The sequence below is a fragment of the Agelaius tricolor genome, unplaced genomic scaffold (genome assembly GCF_023055355.1).
Source record: "Agelaius tricolor isolate 1412-34295 unplaced genomic scaffold, bAgeTri1.0.p SCAF_2, whole genome shotgun sequence".
Taxonomy (NCBI): Eukaryota; Metazoa; Chordata; class Aves; order Passeriformes; family Icteridae; genus Agelaius; species Agelaius tricolor.
In genome coordinates, this window is record NW_027269262.1 from 43,659,814 (window position 1) to 43,682,178 (window position 22,365).

General features: G+C 38.4%; 1 protein-coding gene across 1 annotated transcript in view; it reads left to right on the forward strand.

Annotated features, from left to right (window-relative positions):
- PIEZO2 (piezo type mechanosensitive ion channel component 2) overlaps positions 1-22,365 on the forward strand; it is a 286,729-nt gene that overhangs the window by 117,260 nt on the left and 147,104 nt on the right. The window contains exon 4 of the mRNA XM_071456986.1: positions 16,524-16,566. Coding sequence (XP_071313087.1) covers positions 16,524-16,566 — 43 coding nt within the window. The remainder of the gene's footprint in view (positions 1-16,523; positions 16,567-22,365) is intronic.

Genomic DNA, 22,365 nt, shown 5'->3' on the forward strand with positions numbered 1-22,365 from the left:
CTTTGTGTAGAGTAGAGTCAAATAATCTTGGCTTTGAAATGAACAGTGTTCACATATGTTTTCATATGTTCACATACCTTTCACCTGGAAATTTGTTTTTTATTGATGTGATAGCATCCCACCTGATGCCTCTTTTTAAAACTTCATTACATTTGTTGCATACTAAAAGTACCTTATGTTAGAAGAATTTTTGTGGCTCGATCTGCCCTTTGTTTTTGGAGACCTCTATGACTGGTCTGTTTCTGCTGTTGCTCTGTCTTGGGAATTTAATGTTGCTTTTCTTTGAAATCATTGGCATCAAGTCTAGATATATCCATTTGTAATTCTGGTTCTTGGGGTTTGTGACAATTTGACTTCCTTGCTATCAGGCCTTTGTTGATATCTACAGTATCTGTATGGAAGTTCTAAAACACTGTAGCCTCTGTGGAATGCTGAAGATGAGCTGGAAATCTCTCATCAAATAATTTACTAAAATCATTATTAGAAGATTTCTTTTAACAGAGTGATAGTTAAACTCTGGTCAAATGCCAAAGTCTAATATCAGCTAACAAAAATGATATAAAGGAGAAACAGGATCTCAGGTCCTATGTTGTTATCCCAGCTCATGAGATATTAGACTGAGTTTTGTCAGCAAATGTCATCATAGCTGTGCAGATACATCCCAGTGATAGAAGAACATGTTCAACTTAAGATTGACATGGAAATTGAGCAGTTGCTATGATAAAAAGAAGATTTTAAGTTTTCTTGCATAGACAGCTTTTTCATATTGTGGTTCAGCAACAACCTACCCTGAGCATACCTTGCCTGCCAGCCCTTGATAGGAAACTTTTCTGCATGTGTGTGTTTATTTCTTACTGCAACAAATTTAATGAGACAGTGATGTACTTTCTAACCTGTTTTCTTACCTTGATGTTTCTATTGGGCCCTGCAGGAGCAGATTTCATAGAGCTATCTCAGTGGCCTTTTTGGAGATTTCCTCTTCAATTTATCATGTTCTGATTCTCCATCTTTCTCAGGGGTTGTTTTCTAGTAGAAATTACAGTATTTCAAAGACACATGGTGATACATTAAAAAAAATCAAGCAGTAGGGTACAAATTATGTAAACATTTAATGACTTAATAAATGTTATAAAATTTTATTTGAAATATGTGTCTATCTGCAGATGTTCTCAGCTGTGGATATGCTTCTGATGTACATTCTGCTTGTTCCTAAACGGGAGCTTCCTCTTTCACCAGGGTCACTTTCCAGCTCCTCAGTAAAGGCAGTGAATTGGCCTTTCTAAGCTTATTTGATTTTTATTGGGTACAAACCCTGAAGGAGGATCGTTTTCCACATCTGTGTTCATTCACTGTAGGCAATGCAGTGACAGATTTAAGAAGATGTACAGAGTACTTCAGGATCCATTTCCTTTTCTATATGTAAAATAATTTCTTTTTGTGTAATCTTGTACCATTATCACTACTTGTCATTTAATGCAATTTTCTAAACTGCTTTATTTGTGTGCGAAACATAAGGCAACCTCCATGGAGGTGGCATTCAATGACTGTGTCTACGTTCAATTAGACCAACATATCTTTACATGCTGTATTTGGGTTTCTTCTGAACTGCATTTCCTCTTACAGTGACAAATGTGTGCTGTGTACACCCTCCCTCATCCTTTGGCTTGTTGCAGTAATGGGATACCTTATTTTTCTCCCTTTGCTTGCATTTCTACCTATGATTCCTGGTTCCTGCTTCCTGAGAGCAGCAGGAGGCCTCCTGACATGAACATTTCTCTCAGAAATTCAAACGCTATTGCTAGCTTGTTTGTCACATAAACATCTGACCTGAGTATTGTTGTGGTCCCTTTCTGTTGACACTGAAAGAATCTCTTGAGAATGAAGGAAATAAAATGATGTTTAGTCTCATAAACTTATAGTCCTTATACCACTGCTTGGCAAATCCATCCTTCTCCCAGTGGCTCATTCCAAAGGCTCTCAGAACATTTCCAATGTTTTAGGTGTACACAGAGATTCTAAATGTCAGGTTTCAAGGCATTTGGAAACAGCAGCGAAAAAATTTCTTCAGTGACATCTAGTACTAATGGGGAAAATAGCATGGAGAGAGGGAGAGATGAATGCAGTAAATCAAGAAGTCGTTATTTGTTAATTTTCTCACTTTAAACAAGATTTGAGCTCCTGGAGGATCTTCTCTATGACACCGCCATCATCCACAGCCATTCTGTTAGGCCAGCTTCAAAGAGGAAAGAATTGGAAAAGATTTGAGAAATGTGTGCATTTGCTGGGCCTGATACAAGAGGAAATTCAGTGTCTCTGTCCCTTATGGGCTACCTAAGGAGAAACTTCCTTCTATCTGAAGAAAGATGAGAAGCTGCAGTAGCACATTACTGAGCCTCATGATTCAGTGTTGTGCCTCAGCTCTGTATAGCCTAGAGCCTCCTCTTCTCTTAGCCCTTCATAAAATACGGAATTTTAGCATTTCCTCCAGCTTTTGTTTCCTGTTTGGATTGCATTTTTCAAGGTAATCACTGTGTACTTCAGTGTTTTTATACAGCCCTCAGCTCAGCTGGATCCCTCCATTTCCTGGCCCTTAGACAGTGCTGGTGCCAGCAAATCCCCCAGGAAAGATATTTTCCTTGAATTTAGAAGGAAAATTGAGAGAATTGAATTCTTGGCATAGGCATGCACAAAATGTGAGATATCTTAAGAGCAATGGTTTAGATCTCTGATGAGCTTGTTCATAAATCAAAGTGCGGAATTTGTTTCTTGGCTTCCCTCTGACATGTGAGACGGCAACACATTAAATTGACTCTTTATTTTCCTTTTTATGCTTTTAATTTTTCATTGTCTCCTGTGAAATTCAGTATTTGTATTGGTTTAATGCATACTTTTCAGCATACAATGTAATAGGAAGTTACATGCAGCTCTCAAAGCTAAGAGATAATTTTGCTCACAGCTCCCACATCACTCCACGGAAACTGCTAAGAGCAGCTGTGCAAGAGATGAAGCCCTGAATTATTTAACAGGGTTTTAAAAAAAATCTAATCTCCAATGTCAGCCCATCTCTGCTTCACTCTCAAAAGAGAGCCAGTAGAAGGTTGGGCTGTCTAACATCTTTCAGGGTCCATAGTTCATGTGCAAAACCCTGTCAACACAAAGTCACTTGTTTGTGCCAGGTTTTTCTGTATGGAGTATGGGCCATTATTTTTGACATAGTGTATGTATTTATTTCTCCACTGTGGTGTAGAAAAGAAGCCATTAGTTATCCCTGGTCGAGGTTTGACCCCTTCAGAGGAATCACTTGGGCTGGCTTGTTGCATTTGTTCTTAACTGGCAGCTCCCACCCTCGCCCTTTGACTTCTGGTTTCTGCAGGCTGGCTGCTGCACCCAGACAAGTCCTGCTGTATACTCTGCTTTTGGGACTGGTGCCATGATGCAGAGAAGCTGGATTCAGTAGGGTCACATTGGGAGTTAAGATACAATTTGTCCCACTGTTTTTGGCACGACTCACGTTAAGTAGATAATTAGAACCTCATGCCAAACTTTTGCTTTTCACATGCTGAAATGGAGCAGTAATTTGTTTTATATGTATTAACTCTAATTGCTTACTAGGTTTGACAAATGTATTACTAATTCAACAAATTGCTGCGTTATGAGGCACTAATGGGAAAAAAAATCTACCCAAAGTTTATAATCTCTCTTGTGAACTAATCCTTAATTCTGTACATAATTTTTACTGAAGCAGTATTTATTTAAACCGGGAAATTGCTTTAAAATCTCAAGTAATGTGAAACTAATGCCCGATGAGAAAATAAGTCAGAGTCAGATTAATAACCTGTAAGGTTGCTTCTTCTCCTTTTCTTTTTTTTTTTTTTTTTTTTTTTTTTTGTTCCTATGTAATTTTAAGGGGCTTGTTTGTTTGTTTTCTGTTTGGATGTTTTACCCTTACACCAGAGTGTGGCCAGTTTTTACCCACTTGAGAGAGAACTAAAGTTCTTAAGTGGTTTGAATACAGTTTTTCTTCCACAACTGCAGTGACTCCTTGGTGGTGGGGCTGACCTAGTGCACGGAGACTTTGATATGGTGAGCTTTGTTCTTGGAAAGAGGTGGGGAGCTGGGTTGTATCAAATAAATATCTCCTCTGTCTCTCTATCTGCACATCCAGCCTCAGTGGTGTGAGGGATTTCCTTTGACATTTGTGGACTTGTGGGCTCTTGGGATTTCATGTGTTTTTCCTCTGAAAGGCTGGCCTTGCATTCCTCAGAATTGTTGACTTTTCAAAGTTCTTGACATGACTAGTTCTTCAATTCAGAGTCATGAAGAATCCAAATTTGCTCTCCTGCTATAGACATGAAATATTAGGGTGGGCTGAGGAGCACAGGAAGAGAAAAACAGGGAGTGCAGTTCATTCTTCTGTGGATTGAAGATGTGGCCACTAACACATAATTACGTTCCTGCAAAGCATAAGTAACAGTAGCTATAAAGACTTACTAGCCATGTGGCTCATTCAAATTCTAGAAGATATAAGGTGAATTTGAGTAAATTTTAAATAGTGAATAGTAAAAATAGTGAATTGTAAAAATAGTGAATTGTAAAAATCCCAAATGTTTGGATGATAAAATTGGTTGTGTTAGGTTGGGCAGTGACATTTACTACCTGTTTGAGGTGTCTTTTCTAGTGTACACAGTTGATAGTAAAAATAAAATTTAACAAAATTTGACGGCAGTCAGAGAATGTTTCACAGAGACCTCCAAAATCTGTTAAATAGTATTTGCTTTTGCTCACAACTCTTCTAGCCTCACCAGTAGCTTGTAAGCTTTGATATATTTGATATTTGCCAAGCCATCCACTGACCCTATTTTTGTTTGTTGCTCTTTTGTTAAGAATGAATAACATTACTGTCAAATTGATGCTCAAGAAACCAAAACATATGCAGGTTTTGGAAAGTTGGTTCTTGTGAGGTTACAGATGTCTGAATCTTCTGAAGGGATTACGTGTCCCAGAACTAATTTGTTTCTTTACTTTAAATTTTCTAAGTGTTTATCCTGCTGATACAATTTTAATCACTAAACCTCCACTGATGTGCCAGTGGGTGCCTATCTAGGTATGGATAGTTGTGCCTAACGTTGGAGCTTTTCAGGTTTTCTCTGAGATGGCCTGAGGTGTGAGATCTTGACTGTATTTCAGTATCATCTTGCTTTGCAGCCTGATTTCAGAGACCAGATGTTATAAGGCAAACATCTGTGAGCACCAACAATTGCAGCATCCTTTGGAAGTGAGTCCCTCTTGCATCTCTGTGTGCTTTGTTAATAGATCCTTTTCCTCTTTTTATGGAGCTTTCTTCCTCCATAAGCAGAACCAATTAGGCATCATTTTGTCCTTCTGTCCTATGCAGATATGGTGATGACATCAAAAGTGTAAAAGCTTGAGGAAATTTATCCTGAAAATATAATTCTTAAAGCTGGATGAAATATTACTGAGACTCCTGTGGAAGTCTTACTGCTTTACATCCACTGACTGTACAAAACAAATGCACTGAAGTGTTGACATAGAATTTATTATTAGTAGTAGAATTTATTTATTATTATTAGTAGTATTACTATTATTTGTAGTATTAGTATTATTATTATTTCCACCACTTAATTTCCTTTCCAAATTAGTAGTTGGATAGGGTGGTATGAAGGTTTTAGACTGTGATTTTTTTTTTCTCATGCAAAGTGTCTTCAAAGAAATCACTGCAGATAAAAAGTGAATGACTGAAGCTTAGATTAATTTAGATCTAAATTAAGTTTAGATTTAATGCAAATGTTTGCATTCACATCTCTTTTCAATAGAAGTCAGTATTTTTATGTATGACTTGTTCTTTGTTAGAAATCTCTCTTTTATACTTTCCAGACCATTTTCCTATCAAACATATTTTTTTCTGTCCTTTGTGTCTTTGCTTTCATTTCAGAATGTAAGAGGTTCATTGTCCCCCAGTGCTGTGAATAGCTCACATTTGCAACTGCATAAAAAATACTCAATGCATTTCAGCTGGGAAAGACAAGAAATTTTAATAGCCTTTATGCTTTGTGGAAAATATTGCCAAGATGCCCAGATTTGTATATTCAGGTGTTAGTTTGTAAAATTGATGCAGAGGAAAGTTTGGGGTGAGACAGTTTTAGGAAGTGGGCCAATATCTTTCAGACAAGTTCTCTTGAACTGTGGCATTTTTGTTGTGTATTATTTTGAGCAGAACAAGAATGTTTCCAATAAGTTTTTTAATACACACTTGGAGGTGCTTTATAAACTGCTTATTCTCTAATTCTGCACCTGTGTTCCATCACTTGACATACTAATCCCACTGTGGGACCTTCCAGTTCTTCAGACCTGCTTGGACTGTGAAAACTTGCCAAGTGGCGGCAGCTTTGAAGTGTTGCTGTTGTTGGCCGTGCATCTTTGAAAAGAAGCAAGCAATAAAGTGTTTGTCCTTTTTCTACTAGGCCTGATGTAATATCACTTCTAATGAAGCAGCACGTGAATAAATAAAGCACATGATTTAAGAATGCATTTGAGAGTCACACATCTAAACAGCCCCTGATTTCTGTAAAATGCAAATCCCTGCTGAGTAGAAAATTATTACTGCTCATCATTTTCTTCAGTATTCACTCAAAAGGTATGACTCTCTTAATACCCTAATGAAGCACTCAAATTAAACACATTCCAGCGAGGACAAAATAACCACACTTGAAGTAAGTGTGAGAATACTCTTATCATCTAATAGCATGTGAGAATGGCAAAGGTTTCAGTGCTTTTATTGAGTTTTTTTGGCTAAGACTTAGCCAAGCAAACTAAATGGGGAGAAATTACTCTTAATACTTGTAATTAAGGCTATGTAACTGTAGAAAGAGCAAACTATTTGTAAACTGTTTAAAGCATACAGGAAAAAAAGCATGGAGTGCTTTTAAAAATGGAAATTATTAGGCAACCCAGGGATTTCTTGAATTTGTTGATAGTGCTCATACTATTTGTGGCATACTAATTAAGTGCTGGGAAATGATCTCCTGGTACACTGAACGTAATCCTGCAGTCTGTTATAGATTAATCTAAAAGCAATCACACAGAGCTGGATTGCTATGAAACCTGGCTGGGTACTTCTAGGACAGACTTCACCTGTTGCACAGGTCACGACCAAAGCACAACCAGTAATACTCACCTGTGCCTCTTGGCCCCAGCCAGTGGTACTGAAATCCAGCAGGTGTTCCAGGCGTGCAGGGGAGCAGATTGTAGGTGGCAAAGCGCATGGCTTGGGTCTCTCCTGGCTTGGCAGGGGTGCTGAGAGCTATGTGCCTGTGAGCTGGGAAAGAGAGGTGTGGGTGGGTGGGAGGTCTCTCTGGTGTTGGTGTGTCTCACCAGTTTGAGTTGCCCAAACTCCTCCTCAGCACCCCCTTATCTGTATGGACTCCTCTCCCAGTGAGTGGCAGCAGTGTTTTCAAAACACCAATGTTGAGAAGGAATGACTTGGGCTGAGCCTGTGACTGGCACCTCATTGCCTTCTGTTTTCCCTGGTTCTTTTGTCAGTTTTGTTTTCTCTGAACACTCTTATAGCTACACAGTCATCTCTGTCTTGAATGAGAGGAATGGGAGCTGGCGAGCAGAAGATCTCTGCTCTTTCTGATCTTACAGACTACTAGAGTTTTATGAAAATCTGAGTGAAATTACGGAATTGTAAGTTTTGCAAAGAGAAAGAAAATTAAACCAAAAGATACCCTTTGTTCAGTGCTTACATATTTATACTTTTCAGCTGAACTAGATAAAGCATCTCCATATTTTCTAGGGAGGAAAAATAGCATCTGTTGCTATCATTGCCTTATCCTGATTGTTTGAGTCTGTGTGCCTGCTTCACACCACTGCCCAGAGGAGCACATCCTTCTGCATCCAGATTTCTTCTCTGAAGGGATCTCTGGGAGTGAGCCAGCTTCCATGCCCTGAATGTCTGGCTGCCTGATCCAGTCACTGCTGCCTTCTCTTAATGGCATGCAGAGAGAAGGAGGGTTTGAAAGTGCTGCTTTCTGCTTCTGTGGAAGGTGGTGTGCTAAGTTTGTACACATCTCAAGCCTGTTTTCTGAAGTTTATTCTGCATATCGTCCTTCCCACAGCACTTGTGTTATTTTAGTCACTGAAAAAAATTTGGGGTGGGTTTTATTTTGTTTTGTTTTTTCTTTTGAAATCTGAGAATGTGGGCAGGACCTTATGCCTAACAACAACAACAAATTGCTGTCTTCATTGTATGGTGCAAAACTTCCTTAATTTCTGAGGGCAATAATGTGAATGAAATGGTTCTTTAGTAACTTAAGGAAAAAAAAAAGTTAAAAAAGTCAGAAAGCAATTTCAGGGAAAAAGCATGGTTTACCTGGTGTGCAGTATGTTAGTGGAGTCAAAGATACCACCACTGGAATTCTGGGTTTTGTTGTCATAATGTTTCTCCTGTTTCTGTGCAAGATTTCCTAGTTTCCTGTTCTTATTTATGACATCCATAATTTCTTGTATATGGATGTGCTACTGCAGGCACATTTCCTGTTTATTTCCCCCTTCCTGTGTCTATGCTGAAAAATCCATGAAGAATCATGTGCCCACTTCCCCTCCTTCAGATAAGGCAAAAAGAGAAAATGAGACAATGAAAAGCAAATTCCTTGTGCTGGTACGCTGCACACATTGAATAATAACACAACCTGCAGGAAACTAGGTTGATGTTATTATTCATAACAGTAAATTATGTTACAATAAAAGTAAGCAGAGGGTAGCTCTAGAGGCTGGGAGGATGCCTGTCACTTATACTCTGGAGTTAAAACCTTGCCTCTGAGATGCTCCTTAGCAGACAGAGCAGTGTTGCTTGGGATAGGAGAGGAGAGAATTTTTCTGCCAATAAAAATGGAGAAAACACTTCTTTTCTTTAGGCTTATGAAAAAGAAAACTTAGTACAAGTTTTCTTTCACTTTGAAAACTAAAGCAAAGCCCGTCTACCATATTTGAAAAAGGACTCATTAAATTATTATTTGTCCAGTTCAGAAGGTCTGGAGCAAATTTTGATCCTCTTAAACTCTGTCACTCTCTGGCTTAAGGTTGGCAATCCCCCATGGCAGCAGCAGGAAAAGCAGCCTTCTTTTGAGGCTGCTCCCTGGAGCTTTGACGCTGTTTTCTGCTGTAGAGAAGAATAAGAGATATCTAAGGACCATCTGACTTGTTACCCTTTATTCCCTTAGTGCTGGTAACCTGCAGTGTTCTGCTCTGCACATTGTTTTATTTTCCTCATCCATTTTTGAAGTGTTCTACATGATGGGGGAAGAGGGGTGGTTCTGTTTCAAAAGGAAGAATAAAAGATGGCAGAATGAATTCAAACATGAAATATCCTTGGAAACTTGGGGTAAAACCCACTAACCAACCATTACAGCAAACAAATAGATAAATAAAATATTAAACAAAAGCAAAAAAGCCCTTTCCATTAGCTAGCTGTCTTGGGTTTCATCTGGAATACATTCCCCAAGGATATTCTAGTGCTTTGGGTTTTGCTGTTTTGCTCCCTCATTGAGAAAATAAATTTGAAATTAAATGAGGTTAAAATAAGAGTGGTTTTAAGCCTGTGTGTGTTGCAGGGGAAGATTGCCTGTAAGTGTTTCTGATATATCTAAGCAGATAAAAGAAGTCATGGTTTTTACAAAAATTAGGGAACCTGTCATCCTTGTGAAAAAGATGGTAAAAAAATATATGAAGCAATTCAGCCAATTTAAATTTGTTTTGTTACCTGTGTATCATTTTAAACAAATCTTTCATGGGAGAAAAAATGCAGAAATTTCCCACATTTTCTTTCTCCAAGTCATTATTTTTTCCCACACATCTCTTAACTTGCCTTTTAATAATCAGGTCATCTTCACATATAGAGACTGATTTTTTTTTTCTTTTATTGTTCCTCATTGCTATGAATTTCAGCAAACTATCAAAGCCCATTAACTCAATGCAAGTCTTTCCAGTTATTTCTATAGACTTTGCATAAGGCTCAGAGACACAGGTTTTACCACCAATCAAAGTGAGCTGGGATCTGCCCCTTCCTCCAGCAAGATGCTGGATCAATTATAACCCAGGTGCTCTAAGGGGTGTTTCACATGGTGTTGTCTATCTTAAGTTACATGGTCAATTAAAAAAAAACAATGCTCCCCCAGCCTCCCAGTTCTAAGTGCTAATCAAGGTACTGAGAAAAAAAAAAAAAAGAAAGAATATGGATTAGGCCTGTGAAGCAGCTGCTTTTAGGGTCCCCACTTTTCTGTGAGAGCTCTTCTGACACATATCTGGAGCCCCAGAGCTCCCAGGAAAGCCACAGGCTGGAAGAGGTGACTGTTCACATGCAGCTGCTAATCACTTTACCATAGCCTTTGTCTTCTTATTGCTCACCTTAAAGCAATGTGCATATGTGTGCACACACAAATGTAGTGTCAGTACTATTGCACTTTGCTCTATATTCCTCCTCTGCTCATTTTATTAGTTGAAGTTCCCACTCATAACATCTCCTCAGAGGAGAATTAGCATTTTTGATGATGATTATTTTTCCGGTTAACATGGAATGAGTCAAGTTTTCTTTTTATTGGAAAGCAATTTTTGTATCTCACGATAGTAATTTATTATTTTTCTCAGAGGAGAAAATACACAGTAAATCTTTCCCATGACATTATTGTGAAGGGATCAAATTTGTGCTCTTTATTCAGTAAAAAAATCTGTTGAAGGGTGGTATGAGTGGAAGGCAAGTAAAGGCTTGCAACATCTGATCTTTCTTCTTGATATGACTCCTGGTATGTAGTCAGCAATCACTTTCTTCATCTAGACAGAATCCTGGACCACTGGCCCTAAGCTTCTATTTTACTGGTGGTTTTAGTCTCTTCAGCATGCACAGCAAACTGTAGCAGCCCAGATTTCCCCTTACTTCTTCTCCTTGAGGAGTTACTTTAAAAATTAAATAATCTGCTGTCTTGCCTTACACATTTGGCTCCCTGGGGTTTTACAGGGAGTGTGACAGTGCTGAGCTCTGCTTGTACATCAGAGCAATAGAAAAGCTCCTGCTCACTGCATTGGATGGGATACAACCCAGAAAACAATCTTAAGGGTGAGCACCCTGACCTGCCCCTTCATCCCTCAGGGTGGCTGTAACTGGGAAGCTTTTCTGGGAACACTCCTGGACAGGCACAGGGAGTGGTGGAGTGAGCTGCATCTGTCTCAGCAAGCAGCACGCTCTGATAGGGGTGAAGCATTTGGTGCAGAGTCCTTGCCTGCCATGTTTTGATGTGTATTGAGTGTGAATTAGCTCTGCTCTGGTCATGCATACAGAAAAGAGCTGATGGCTGAAACACAGCAGTTGGGTCTGTGGGCTGTGCTTTAGTTTCACATGAAAGGAATCCAGTCTGTGCACTCAAAGATTGCTCTGTTGTGCAAACCAAAGCATGATAAAAAAATTGCCCAATAAATACTCTCCAGTTCTGAATTAAAACATCAGCACAAACACAGCAGAGTAGTAATATGCCGTACTAGGAGATCTCATGCTAAAATAAAGTGTTGTCATTATCCCAGATGATAGACTGGAGATAAAATTACAAAGTGATGAGTGCAGGTTGCAGGCTAAGTACTTTGAATAAAGGGAAGAGGAAGCGTAAGAGAGCTTTATTTCTCAAAATAGACAGATGGATTCTAAATGCCAAGGTAGCATTGTCTGATGTCCTTCACATGAGAGAAGTTATTATTTCTGTAAGAGTCACATTGCATGTAACTAACTATTGGATAGCCAAGAGTAAGTAAATATTAACAGTACCATTATGGTACTGTGCAGCAAGTAAGAGAATGTTCTTCCCTATGCCACCTATATTTCTCTAGTCAAAACTACTGTTTGGTTTCACAAAACCTGTGGTTTTGTGTTTGCTAAACAACAAAAAAGTACGATTTCTTAAAAAAAAATAAGTTGTTTTAGTTTTTGTTTGGAAGAAGATAGAAACTTGCTACTAGGAACAAGCAACTGTAAAGGCTGTTAATAATATATGAAGCTGCTGAAATAAATATATTCCAAATATGACAGTTTTTATCAGGTGTGAACATTTCAGCTCATTAGTAATGGTAACACTTGTTAGTTACTTGTTAGTAAGTACTGAGGTGATAAAGGAGAATACACAGCACAGCAGTATTTCCCAATCCATTGAAGATAGGCTGCAGACCCTCGAGTAGTTTATATAATGTATGTGTCTCTACTGAAGAAGCTGTAGCAGGACAAGCTAATGTGTTCATTCAATTTTTTGAAAGCTGTGAGGTGTCCATTCAAGAAACTCTGGTACCCAACTAGTCTGGCTGGGCTGGACTCTGCAAACTTCTGCCCTGTTCTCTGTTGTTTGAGAAGCAGAGCTGATAGAAATAGCACCTGTAACGGAAATGTTTAGCACAGTGTTTCTTCCCATTTCTGGAGTATTCTGTACTTCTGTTTTGTATCTCTTGAATATGTGAAAGGGTTTTTTCCCTTTTTTTTCCCCATGGTTTGAAGAATACTAGTAAGTGTCTCAGGGTTAAGATCAAAGTTTTGAAATTGATAGGAATATTTTAATCATTACAAATTCAGCTGTTCTTCTGAAATTCTTTTCCTTCAAAATGTTAGGATAAAGATCACTGAAGTTACTATTGCAAGAATATCTGCCTGTTTCTGAAGTATCATAACAGGTTTATATGTGTCACAGCTGCATGTTACTCATGAGTTAAGTGTGGTGGGGTATGTCTGGTACCTTGCTTGTTCCTTCAGAGAGTCTGGGTGTCTCCCTGTGATACCCCATGGACAGGCTCAGAAAAAACCTTTTTAACTTCGGATTGATGGAATTAACAGATTTTTCCTATTCCAGTCTTTGGAGACCTTCATATAATTCTGATTGTATACTTGCATTTTGACAGGCTCACTTAATGCTTACTGAAAAATGTCAAACATTGTCTTTTGGTTCAGTTAAGCCCCATTTTTCCTCTCTGGTCCTTATGTCAAATCACAGTGAGAAAAGAATGCAAGAATTATTATTCTTCCTGTTAGAAAGCCTCAAGAACAGAGTCAGGCACAGGCATGTAGTTCTTAAATTAGCCACTAACTCTGGAGAAATGAGAAGGCAGCAAGCTGTTGGTAATCACTGCACATAGCCATGGGGACCACAGGATCCACAGGGACCTTCAAGCACATGTGCATGGGAATGGCAAAGGAGGCATGAGTTTCAATTACAATGCATGCCAGACTTCTCCCTCAACAGCTACAGATCTCTGCAGCAGTGGCAGATAGGGCATGATACTGCTCAAGGTGAATAGTTGTGCAACCTCCATGAAAGGATGAAAATCACTTACCCAGTATTCTTTCCCAATATTGGTCACTTTTAACACCCAGCTAGAGAGGGTGCTGGGGCATCTTGTCTAGCCTGTGCTTTCGTCCAAGGTTGGATCAGATGATCCTTGATGTCCTTTCTGACCTGGTATTCCATGATTCTGTGATCCTGTGAATGTGTGTTTTCCCTGTGCCCAGCAGTGCACTTCAGCAGCAAGGCACCTTCATGTTTTGTAAGGCGAACAACCTAGCAGTGGTGTGTGAGTCCTCTCATCCTTACTAAGTTCATAGTAAGCAGAGAGTTTTAACCAAGCCAAACTAAATATGGCAACTGCCTTGTGAATCAAAGACTACCTGTCATAGAAGGCAACTTTTGACTTAAGGAAGATGTCTGGATTCTATCTTATTAAATCTCATATTCTTATACTCTCATTCGTATGCTAGGATTTCATTGAGTGCTTATGTGAACATGGTATGTGTGTAACTATTGCCCCTATTAAATGTGAGCAGAAATTCTGGAAGTGCATTATGCTTCATCTCTTTGAAGAATATTGAAGCTAGAGCTGTTAATGTGAAACAGAATTTTTGGTATAAATGAGGATGGTTGGGCACTCTGGAGAAAATATTTGGAAAAAAAAAACTTAATTACATGGGTACCAGATTAAGGCATTCTTATAAACAGTTATGGTATTTTTGTTGTGGTGCTAAAAAAAAAAGAAAGCAAAGGGAAGCCACTTAACTTAGTAACTCAAGTGTAGTAGTTGATTGATTCTGAAAGTCAAGGGGTGAATATTTTCCCCAGTCGTAGCAGAGAGAAAGACTGAATTGAACAGCCAAATTCCTATTGATTTCCTTGGGAGCAGGATCAAGTCTTTAATTCTTGATTGACTCCTTTTTTATTTTAATGAGAATTATGTGATATAACCCTGTTTTATGTTTTGGAAGCAACGGGTAAGGTTTAAATCAAATACTAGGTTTTCTAGACTTTTAATAGCACTATTCTTTTTAGTGCTTCTGTTACCTCAGGGTATTTACTTTTGGCTCTTAGTGTGGCGTAGAAGTTGATACTATTGTGAATGGAATTGGCAAGTCTTAAAACCCAATGTTTAGATCATAAACATTTTAAAATAAGACTCCATAAAAAAGATTTGTTTTTTTAATATGAAATGTTAGTTGTGTTCTTGGCAGGCTTTGCTTCAGAGGAGTCAGATGCATTTCAAAGAGTATTCTGGTGGCCAGCTGCAGCCAAAAGATTATTTCAAACCAATGGAGACACAATTCCCTTTCCTCTAAAGCTTTTTTCCTTTCTCTCTCCCTCTCCACCTTCTCTCTCCAGTAGGACTCTATCTATATATTATGAATGAGGTGTAGCCAATCATGGGGTGAAAAATTCATACATATGTGAATACATACATACATGTACATATACATAACAGTGGAAGGCACATAAACTCAGACTAAAAATGTCAGTACTGGCCTTTGCTTTAGGAAGTGCTGTTGAGATTTCTTTTCTTCAACACTCTTCAAATCTTCAGAGTTCAAAAACCATTGGCTACTCTTCCAAAGCCAGCAGGATTGAATAAAATATATAGAGAATTGTTTGTGTCTGCCCTGCCTCCTGTGGAGTGGCACAGTTACCTTTTTAACAATGGCTTGATTCATAGATGCTGTGTGAAACTAGCTACACTCCAGAGATGAGCAGAAGATAATGGGTTTGGGGGATGCATTAATGGAGCGGGTCTTTATTTATCTCAATCATTTATTGTTCACTGTGCTGGATATTATTTTTGTTTTTCACATTCATTTGAAATAAATGTGTGAAAGTATTTCTTGTCCTGCTTTAGAGGTGTCTTTAGAGGACTTCTTTTCATAAAATATTAACTCAGTGTGATGAGTGTAATGTCTTATGTAGTTGTGCAGGCAGAAGTTGTGCCCCACCTCAGGCAAATATAGGTGCCACAGTAGAAGCTCTCGCTACTCATCAAACAATCAACATTGCTCAGTTATTCCAGAACAGGATTTAACTTCTTTTTTTTCCCATATAGTGAAGGTAGAGATTTCTCCACCTTGCTTTTGAAGTCTCTTTCTGCTTTGTGTTTTGCTGGATATGGGCCTGAAATTCCTGCCTGCTTTGCACTGAATGGGGGCAGTTAAAAGTGCTGCTTAATGAAACTCACAGGGAATCCTTTTGTTCCTAATTTATATTTCCCTTTACGTGATGGAATGCATCAGCAACAGGAATTTTTGTCGCTTCTCTGATTTTGAGAATTCAATGAATGATTGAGATGAGTCAGTCATTCAAAAAGAGCTGTAGTTGCTTACATGGCATGCAGTCCTGTTGTGTTTCCCACAGCAGCACAAAAGGACAGAGAGCAAACTATGATGCAGCTTCATGTCCTCCTACAGATTTACTGAGCAGACCTGCATGACTTGAGATATTTGTGCTCTTAGTAGCCTGTGTTTATAATGACCTCATAGCAGTTAAAAAAAAAGACTGGCAAAAAGCTAAAAATCTACCAAGAGCTTAATACTAAAAACCTAGTTCTTGAAGTGTGTGGGGGATTATTTTGGAGAAAATCTAGGTAAAATTTGAAGTGCATTTAAGTGCATCAGAAATACTGAGGGCAGTTCTTTGGATGCACATTTGAGTAGTTTGTGGGGCTGAGTCCTTGATAGTTTTGAGAAAGAGTCCTTTGCAGTTCTTTCTATGAAGGATTAAACAATAAGGAAGGAATACATGTTCATGCTTTTGCTTAAAAATAAAAGGGCTGGATTTCAGAAGGAGCTGTAAAGCTTTCAGCAAGAATCAGGCAAACACTACAGTAAAGTGAAAAGCTGAAATGTGAAGAGTGCATGATGTGAGATGCCAGCTCAGCGCTTCCAGATCACACTGCTCTAGCAGAGGAGACCACCCTTGGGATTGCAGTGAACTGTAGCTGCTCTGCAATGTCAAGTTGTATAGGCTGATACCCCTCTCACTGTTGTGTCACCCAGTGGTAGCATCTGTCAACATTCTCCACTCTGGGGAAAAGTCGTGTTATTTACAGGTACTTCTCTAGGGGTGGAAAAATCTCCTTAATTTACAGATCCCAGCTGCACAAGGAAAGGAAAAGAGTGTTCATACAAAAAAGGTTCTTTACTGAAGGTGTTTTTTCTCCTCTTTGTGCAGGTTCGACATGGGAGAAAACATTACGGCAGATTGGTTTTGAAAGGTAAGCCATAAATTTATTTCCTTACTAGTGCAAAAAAGTAAGGAAGAAAAATTGCAGAGACAAATGTGCACAGTTATTTATTTTAGTTGATTGAATGTATCAGAGACCTCAAATTTAGAGTGGAAGTCATGCAGTGTCATGCACATATGTGTTCAGCTTTTCTGTTTGTCTCCTCTTCTCTTTCCCGAGTCAATCTGAAGCAATTTATTCATTATATGAACTTGGCTCATCATGTGGTTTGCTGGTGACTCTACAGCATGCTGGTATTAAAAAAGAGACACACCTTTTGGCCACAAGTCTTACTTATGAATGAAAATATTGCTCTCATATTTTTTTCCATGAGACTTCTAATCTCTGACATATGAGTTGACAAAAGTAAATGAAGTTGAAAGAGGTGCAAAGCTGGCAGAGATCAATTTAGCACCAGAGGAAAATTCAATATGCAGCAGTCCTCAAGTGCAAGAACTTCTTGCAGACAAACTTAGCCACAAGGTCATCACACCAGAAACACATGTCTGTCTTGTAAATTAAACAAGGCCAAGTCCAGTAAAGAATTATGTAAAGTAAAGAAGGATTCAGATGCTCAATGCTATCTTTATTCTTCTACAAATGGTAAGCAGAAGAATGTCCTTTCCACTTGAAGTTCTGGATGTTGTTGAAAATTAAACACTCAGTTGCTAAGTTTGATGTCCTCAAAAGTTGTTTTTTTTAACAGGCTGTTTTTTTTTCCCAAGTTACATCCACTTTGGTTCCTAATGAGCATTTCACTCAGTGTGATACCATAGGACACTACAATAAACCTTTCATCACCCAAATTGTGAATTAGCATCTCTTGGTGCATCTGCTGGTGCTGCTTCTCTTCATCAAAAAAAAAAAGTTTTGAGGAGTTCTAGAATGAATTGATACTCTGTGTCTGTGTTTTGAAAGAGAGAATGGTTAAGGTCAGCATCTTTTTAGCTGAGTTCATTAGAAGTTCTGTGGTGGCAATTTCCAACTTCTGAGATGTTTCAAAACAAGAAGAATCCATGCTAGCTGTGTATATGCAAGGTATATATACCACATAAAGGATGGAGAATTATTGATAGACTAAATTACAGCTGAGGGGCCTTTCTGAGAGGAGGCAAATATGTAGAAGGGATTTCTGTGCAGATGCCATTATTGCCACTCTAGTTTGAAAAGTAGAAAGGCTTTCTAACAGCACTTCTGCACCTTGAGAGATTGATTGTCACTCTGGGGTTACTTTATTTGAAGCAGCACATTAGTTAGCACAGAAGAAGTGAAGATTTGAATGTACTTTGCTTGCCATAGTCATAGAATCGAATGTGTTCTCTTTTCAGCTTTTTCAGAGAACTGGAAAGGAGAAAAAAAAGGAAGATAAAGACTTTTATATAGATACAACAATTAAGATTTGGAGTTTTAAAATTAGTAATATCTATTCTACTACCTGTATTTTTAACACAAAATTTTTTATGACAAGAATATATAATAGAATCATAGAATAGCTTGGGTTGGAAGGTACCTTAAAGGTCATCCAGTTTCTACCCCCCTGCCATGGATTGTTTAGAGCCCCATCCAGCCTGGGCTATAACACAAGGTATGGGGCATCCACAACTTCTCAAATTGGTTGAGTAAAAGGTTAATGAGAAACATATAAGTGAAGTTCAGTGTTAACTCCTTTAAAGCAATATTTTCTTAATATCATATGTCACTGCTTAAGATCAGTACTTTTTGTATCTTAAAGAATAGCTTCCAAAGCAAACATATTCCTATATATAGTACCTGGATGCTGGAATCACACTTAACTTGCAGTCACAGAAGTAGAAATCTCAAGTCTGCTGATCTCTTAAAGCAGAGCGCTTATTCTGGGGATGTATCACTACATCCTTTCCCTAATCTTATTCTCTTCAGTAGGAATCCCTTTTTGGCCACAAACAGAGACAGGTTAGTGGGCTATATCTATGTTAGCTCTGATCCAATACAGCTGTTCTTGTGTTTATTTACATAAACTCTAGGGAAAGAACCAGCAGAAGCATGTCTCACTATTCAAAATTTTATTCTCTGCAAGCTTTTGACTTAGGCACACCTGAGTCAGCTTTGAAATATCAATAGCATTTAAATGTATTGTTTGAGCAAGAAAATTCTCATTCAGGAGGGAGAAAGCAAGATTTTTAGATACACAAAAGGTGAAACATGAAGTAATGCCCTAAGGAGGAATTATCTTAGCTTTAAACCGAGAAGATATTAATTGTTCTCAACAAACAGTTTTAGAGTGCATTGAGGAACAGGAGACATAGACAGTCAGTTTACATTGCAGAAAATTAATCCCATATAATTTACAGGTGATGTCATCACTGCTTCGTGGCTACATGGTGTTTATTCTGCAGTAGTAGAGTGTTTACATTAGTGTTGTCTTCATATCCTGAAAAACAATGTGCCACCAAGAGATCTGACTGCAAGGCTTTTATGTAAGCATTACTTGTGAGCTGTGGATGCTGCTTTTCAATGCAAGGGAAATTAAAAATGCTGGAGCTCAAGTAAGGTAGCTTTATATCCAGGAAATGACTGGAGTTAAGAGCTTTTCAATTAAAAGGAGTATATGTGGGTTTGATAGATATAAATGAAGGTCTTTATGTTATTGATTGTCTTTTGAGACATTACAAATAAGCTAATTGTAACATACTATGTTAGTCACCACCTTTGTCCAGCATGATCTAGACTGCAGTTCCTAACCACAGGAAGAACATTGAGGAGCAATTTTGAGATTTAGGAAAAATATTGCATTGCATTTTGTTGTCCTATTAGAAACATGGTTTAAAAGGCTGAGCATGTGTGATACTTTCACGTGATGCAAGTTGTCACCTTAATTGTTTTTAAAAAAATCTTCAGTAAGCCAAAGCAAGTAGACTTATAGATAAATAGGATGACTTTTTGCCACTGTTAATGTGGGTATTATTGTTCATTATTGATGCATATTACCATGGCACCCACACATGCAGAAAAACTTCTGGAAAGCAGTCAGATCTCTTGTACTTTGTTCCAAACATGACTAAAAACTTGGTTTAGAAAGCATTGTTCATCTCAATGGCTTAAGATTTTTTTCAGTCATATTCAGGACCCAGTAAAAAATCATAGTATCATGGAATCAATAAGGTTGGAAAAGACCTCCTAGATCATAGAGTCCATCCTTTAAGCAAACACCACCTTGTCAACTAAGTCATAGCATTAAGTGCCACATCCAGTTGTTTGTCGAACACTTCCAGGGATGGTGACTCCACTGCTTCTCTGGGCAGTTGTTCACCCTTTCTGTGAGATAATTCTTCCTGATGTCCAACTTGAACTTCCCCTGGCACAGCTTGAGGCCATTTCCTTTTGTCCTGTTGCTGGGAGGCTCACTTGAATTCTCAAGTGGAATAGTTATGAACAATTAACCATGACTGTGCTTGTTTCCTGGCTACTCTGGCAATTAAAGAGAGCTTAATACACAAAGCCTGCTAAAATTCAAAAAGAAAGAAGATCAGTTCAGTCAGAGAGCTGGTCTTCTCCTGTAATGCAGCCAGTAGTGTCTTTCCAGCGCATGGCTGGGATGAGGCTTGCAGTGCAGAGCCTGCAAAGAGCCACCACCAGCCCTGGGGATATGTTACCACACTGTGGAAAATTAAAACCAAAAGAAGGCTTTTTTAAACACCTAAATTTCTCTAATTTGAGCTACCAGATGAAGTTTATGTCCTTGTCTAGTAGATTCAGTAGCGATTACAGAAATGTCTTCTGTTTTTACATATTTGTTCACCTATAAATTATCTAACAATTTTAAAACTTTAAATGAATGATGTTGGACCTTTAAAAACTCATCGTTCTGCAGGGTTTCCAGACTTCCAATACTCCTCTTACAATGTTTCTCTGGGTTGTAGTTTGTAGTGTGACTAGTAAGTTACTCAGCTACTAACAACACTTCTACTCCCTTTTTGCATTTGTTCCCATGGTGCTTCTCCTGTGCATGTAATGCTTTACATTATGGTTCCACAAAGCACACTTAAGGAAAATTGAATAACTGTTATTACATGTGAAGTAAATATCAAATGTTTTAGAAAATATATATTTGAAGAATAACAGATGTGTGGTTACTACACTTTTGGCAACCTTCAATAAGTATGTTTTTCATAGTAAATAGTTGTTTCAAGGGTAGAGAAAGGAACTTTTGAGCACCAATTTCACAGTAAAAGGAAATTATCTTTATAAAAATGAAAGACTTTTCTGTATCAAAGATACAAGTTTTGTTTGGTTGATAGCTTTAATCTGATACTAAAATTGTTGTTATTTTCATGGTATGCAAAAACTTGCTATTAATTAGAAGTTACATATATATATGTGTGTGTAAAATTAGGTGACTTCTACCCTGTGTAATGCTAATAAGACCTCTCTGCACCATACTTAGTACAGCAGCAACATCTATGTAGAAAGTGCACCAGTAACATCCCAGACTCTCCCTAAAGTAATACTGAGGCTGATCAGCAGTGAAAGCTGCTCCTGTATATAAAATACTGTGTATTGAGTTGTGAGCTTGTTATGCTTTTTGTAATCCTTTTACTGTTTCCGAAAAATGAAAGAGTAGTTGGAGATTGCTTGCTCTCACACTGAAAGGAAAGGGTAAGCAGATAAGAGCAGGGAAGGGAATAAGACTCGCAAGGAAAAAGACCTGAAGATTTCTGTATCAAGGCTAGAGCTTAGGTATGAAGACTGTCTCCTATTAAGATATATTTCAGATCTTCTGTGTACCTCAGTAACTCCTCCAACTGCTCTCCTAAGCACAGGGTGATAAGGAGGATATTCTGCATTGGTTTTATTTGAAGCAAAGTAAACGCAGCAGCCCTGTTTGCCACAGGTAGAGAGACACAGCTAACCCAGGAGCAGATTAGCTGTCATCGCTGAGAGATGCATTTTTGTTCCTACACTGATCTCTGAGAGCAGAAGGATGTCTGCTTTTGCAGCTGCTCCACATATGCCTCTGCTCAGTCTAGCCAGAAATGCTGTGTATGTCTTCCCTACCCCTTGCAGAGACTGAGAACTCAATTTCCAAAACCACTCATGACATGCGGTGAGTGCTGGAATCCAAATGTATCAGAGTCGCTTCCCAAGCGCCTCCTTCCAGGTTTAGGTTGCTAATCATGAGCCTACTGCTGGTGTGAGCTGTTTTCTCTCTTTCCCCCTGCTTGCTTGGATATTTGATTGGTGCTTGGCCAGAGTTTCTCTGGGTGACAGGAATAAACAGAAAGGAGAGAATATCACTAGATTCTATAAACATTCAGTATGCACAGTTCTGGCTTGGAAATCAAAGCACCATATGGTTTTCCAAAGTGACATCCCCCTCTTCTCCCCATGCTCTTTGGTGATTTAGTGTAAAGAATAAATATATACTTGAAATATAAAGTCTTATCCTGATACTATGCTCTGTAATTTCAAGCCTTTCTTCACATACAGCTGAATCCTATAGTCCTTTCTTGGGCAAGGCTCCCATTGACATCATTTTGGGAGCCTTGCCTCAGCCAGGGGCTGCATGAGGCTGTATGGTCTGATCCTTGAGAGGTTATTTTAAAAGAAACAGTGCAGCTTGAATAATTTTCACTAATGTTGAATAATTTGAGAAGACAAGGAAAAATGGGTGCAGTGGTGCAATCAAAGGGACTTGTAAAACCCCTGCCAGGCACATCTTTCACCATTTTGGGAAAAAATAGCTGTATTAGTCTGTAAAATTGTTTTGGTCTCTTGTCCCTCAAAGCACTTAAGCAAGTGCTAATTTTTCAG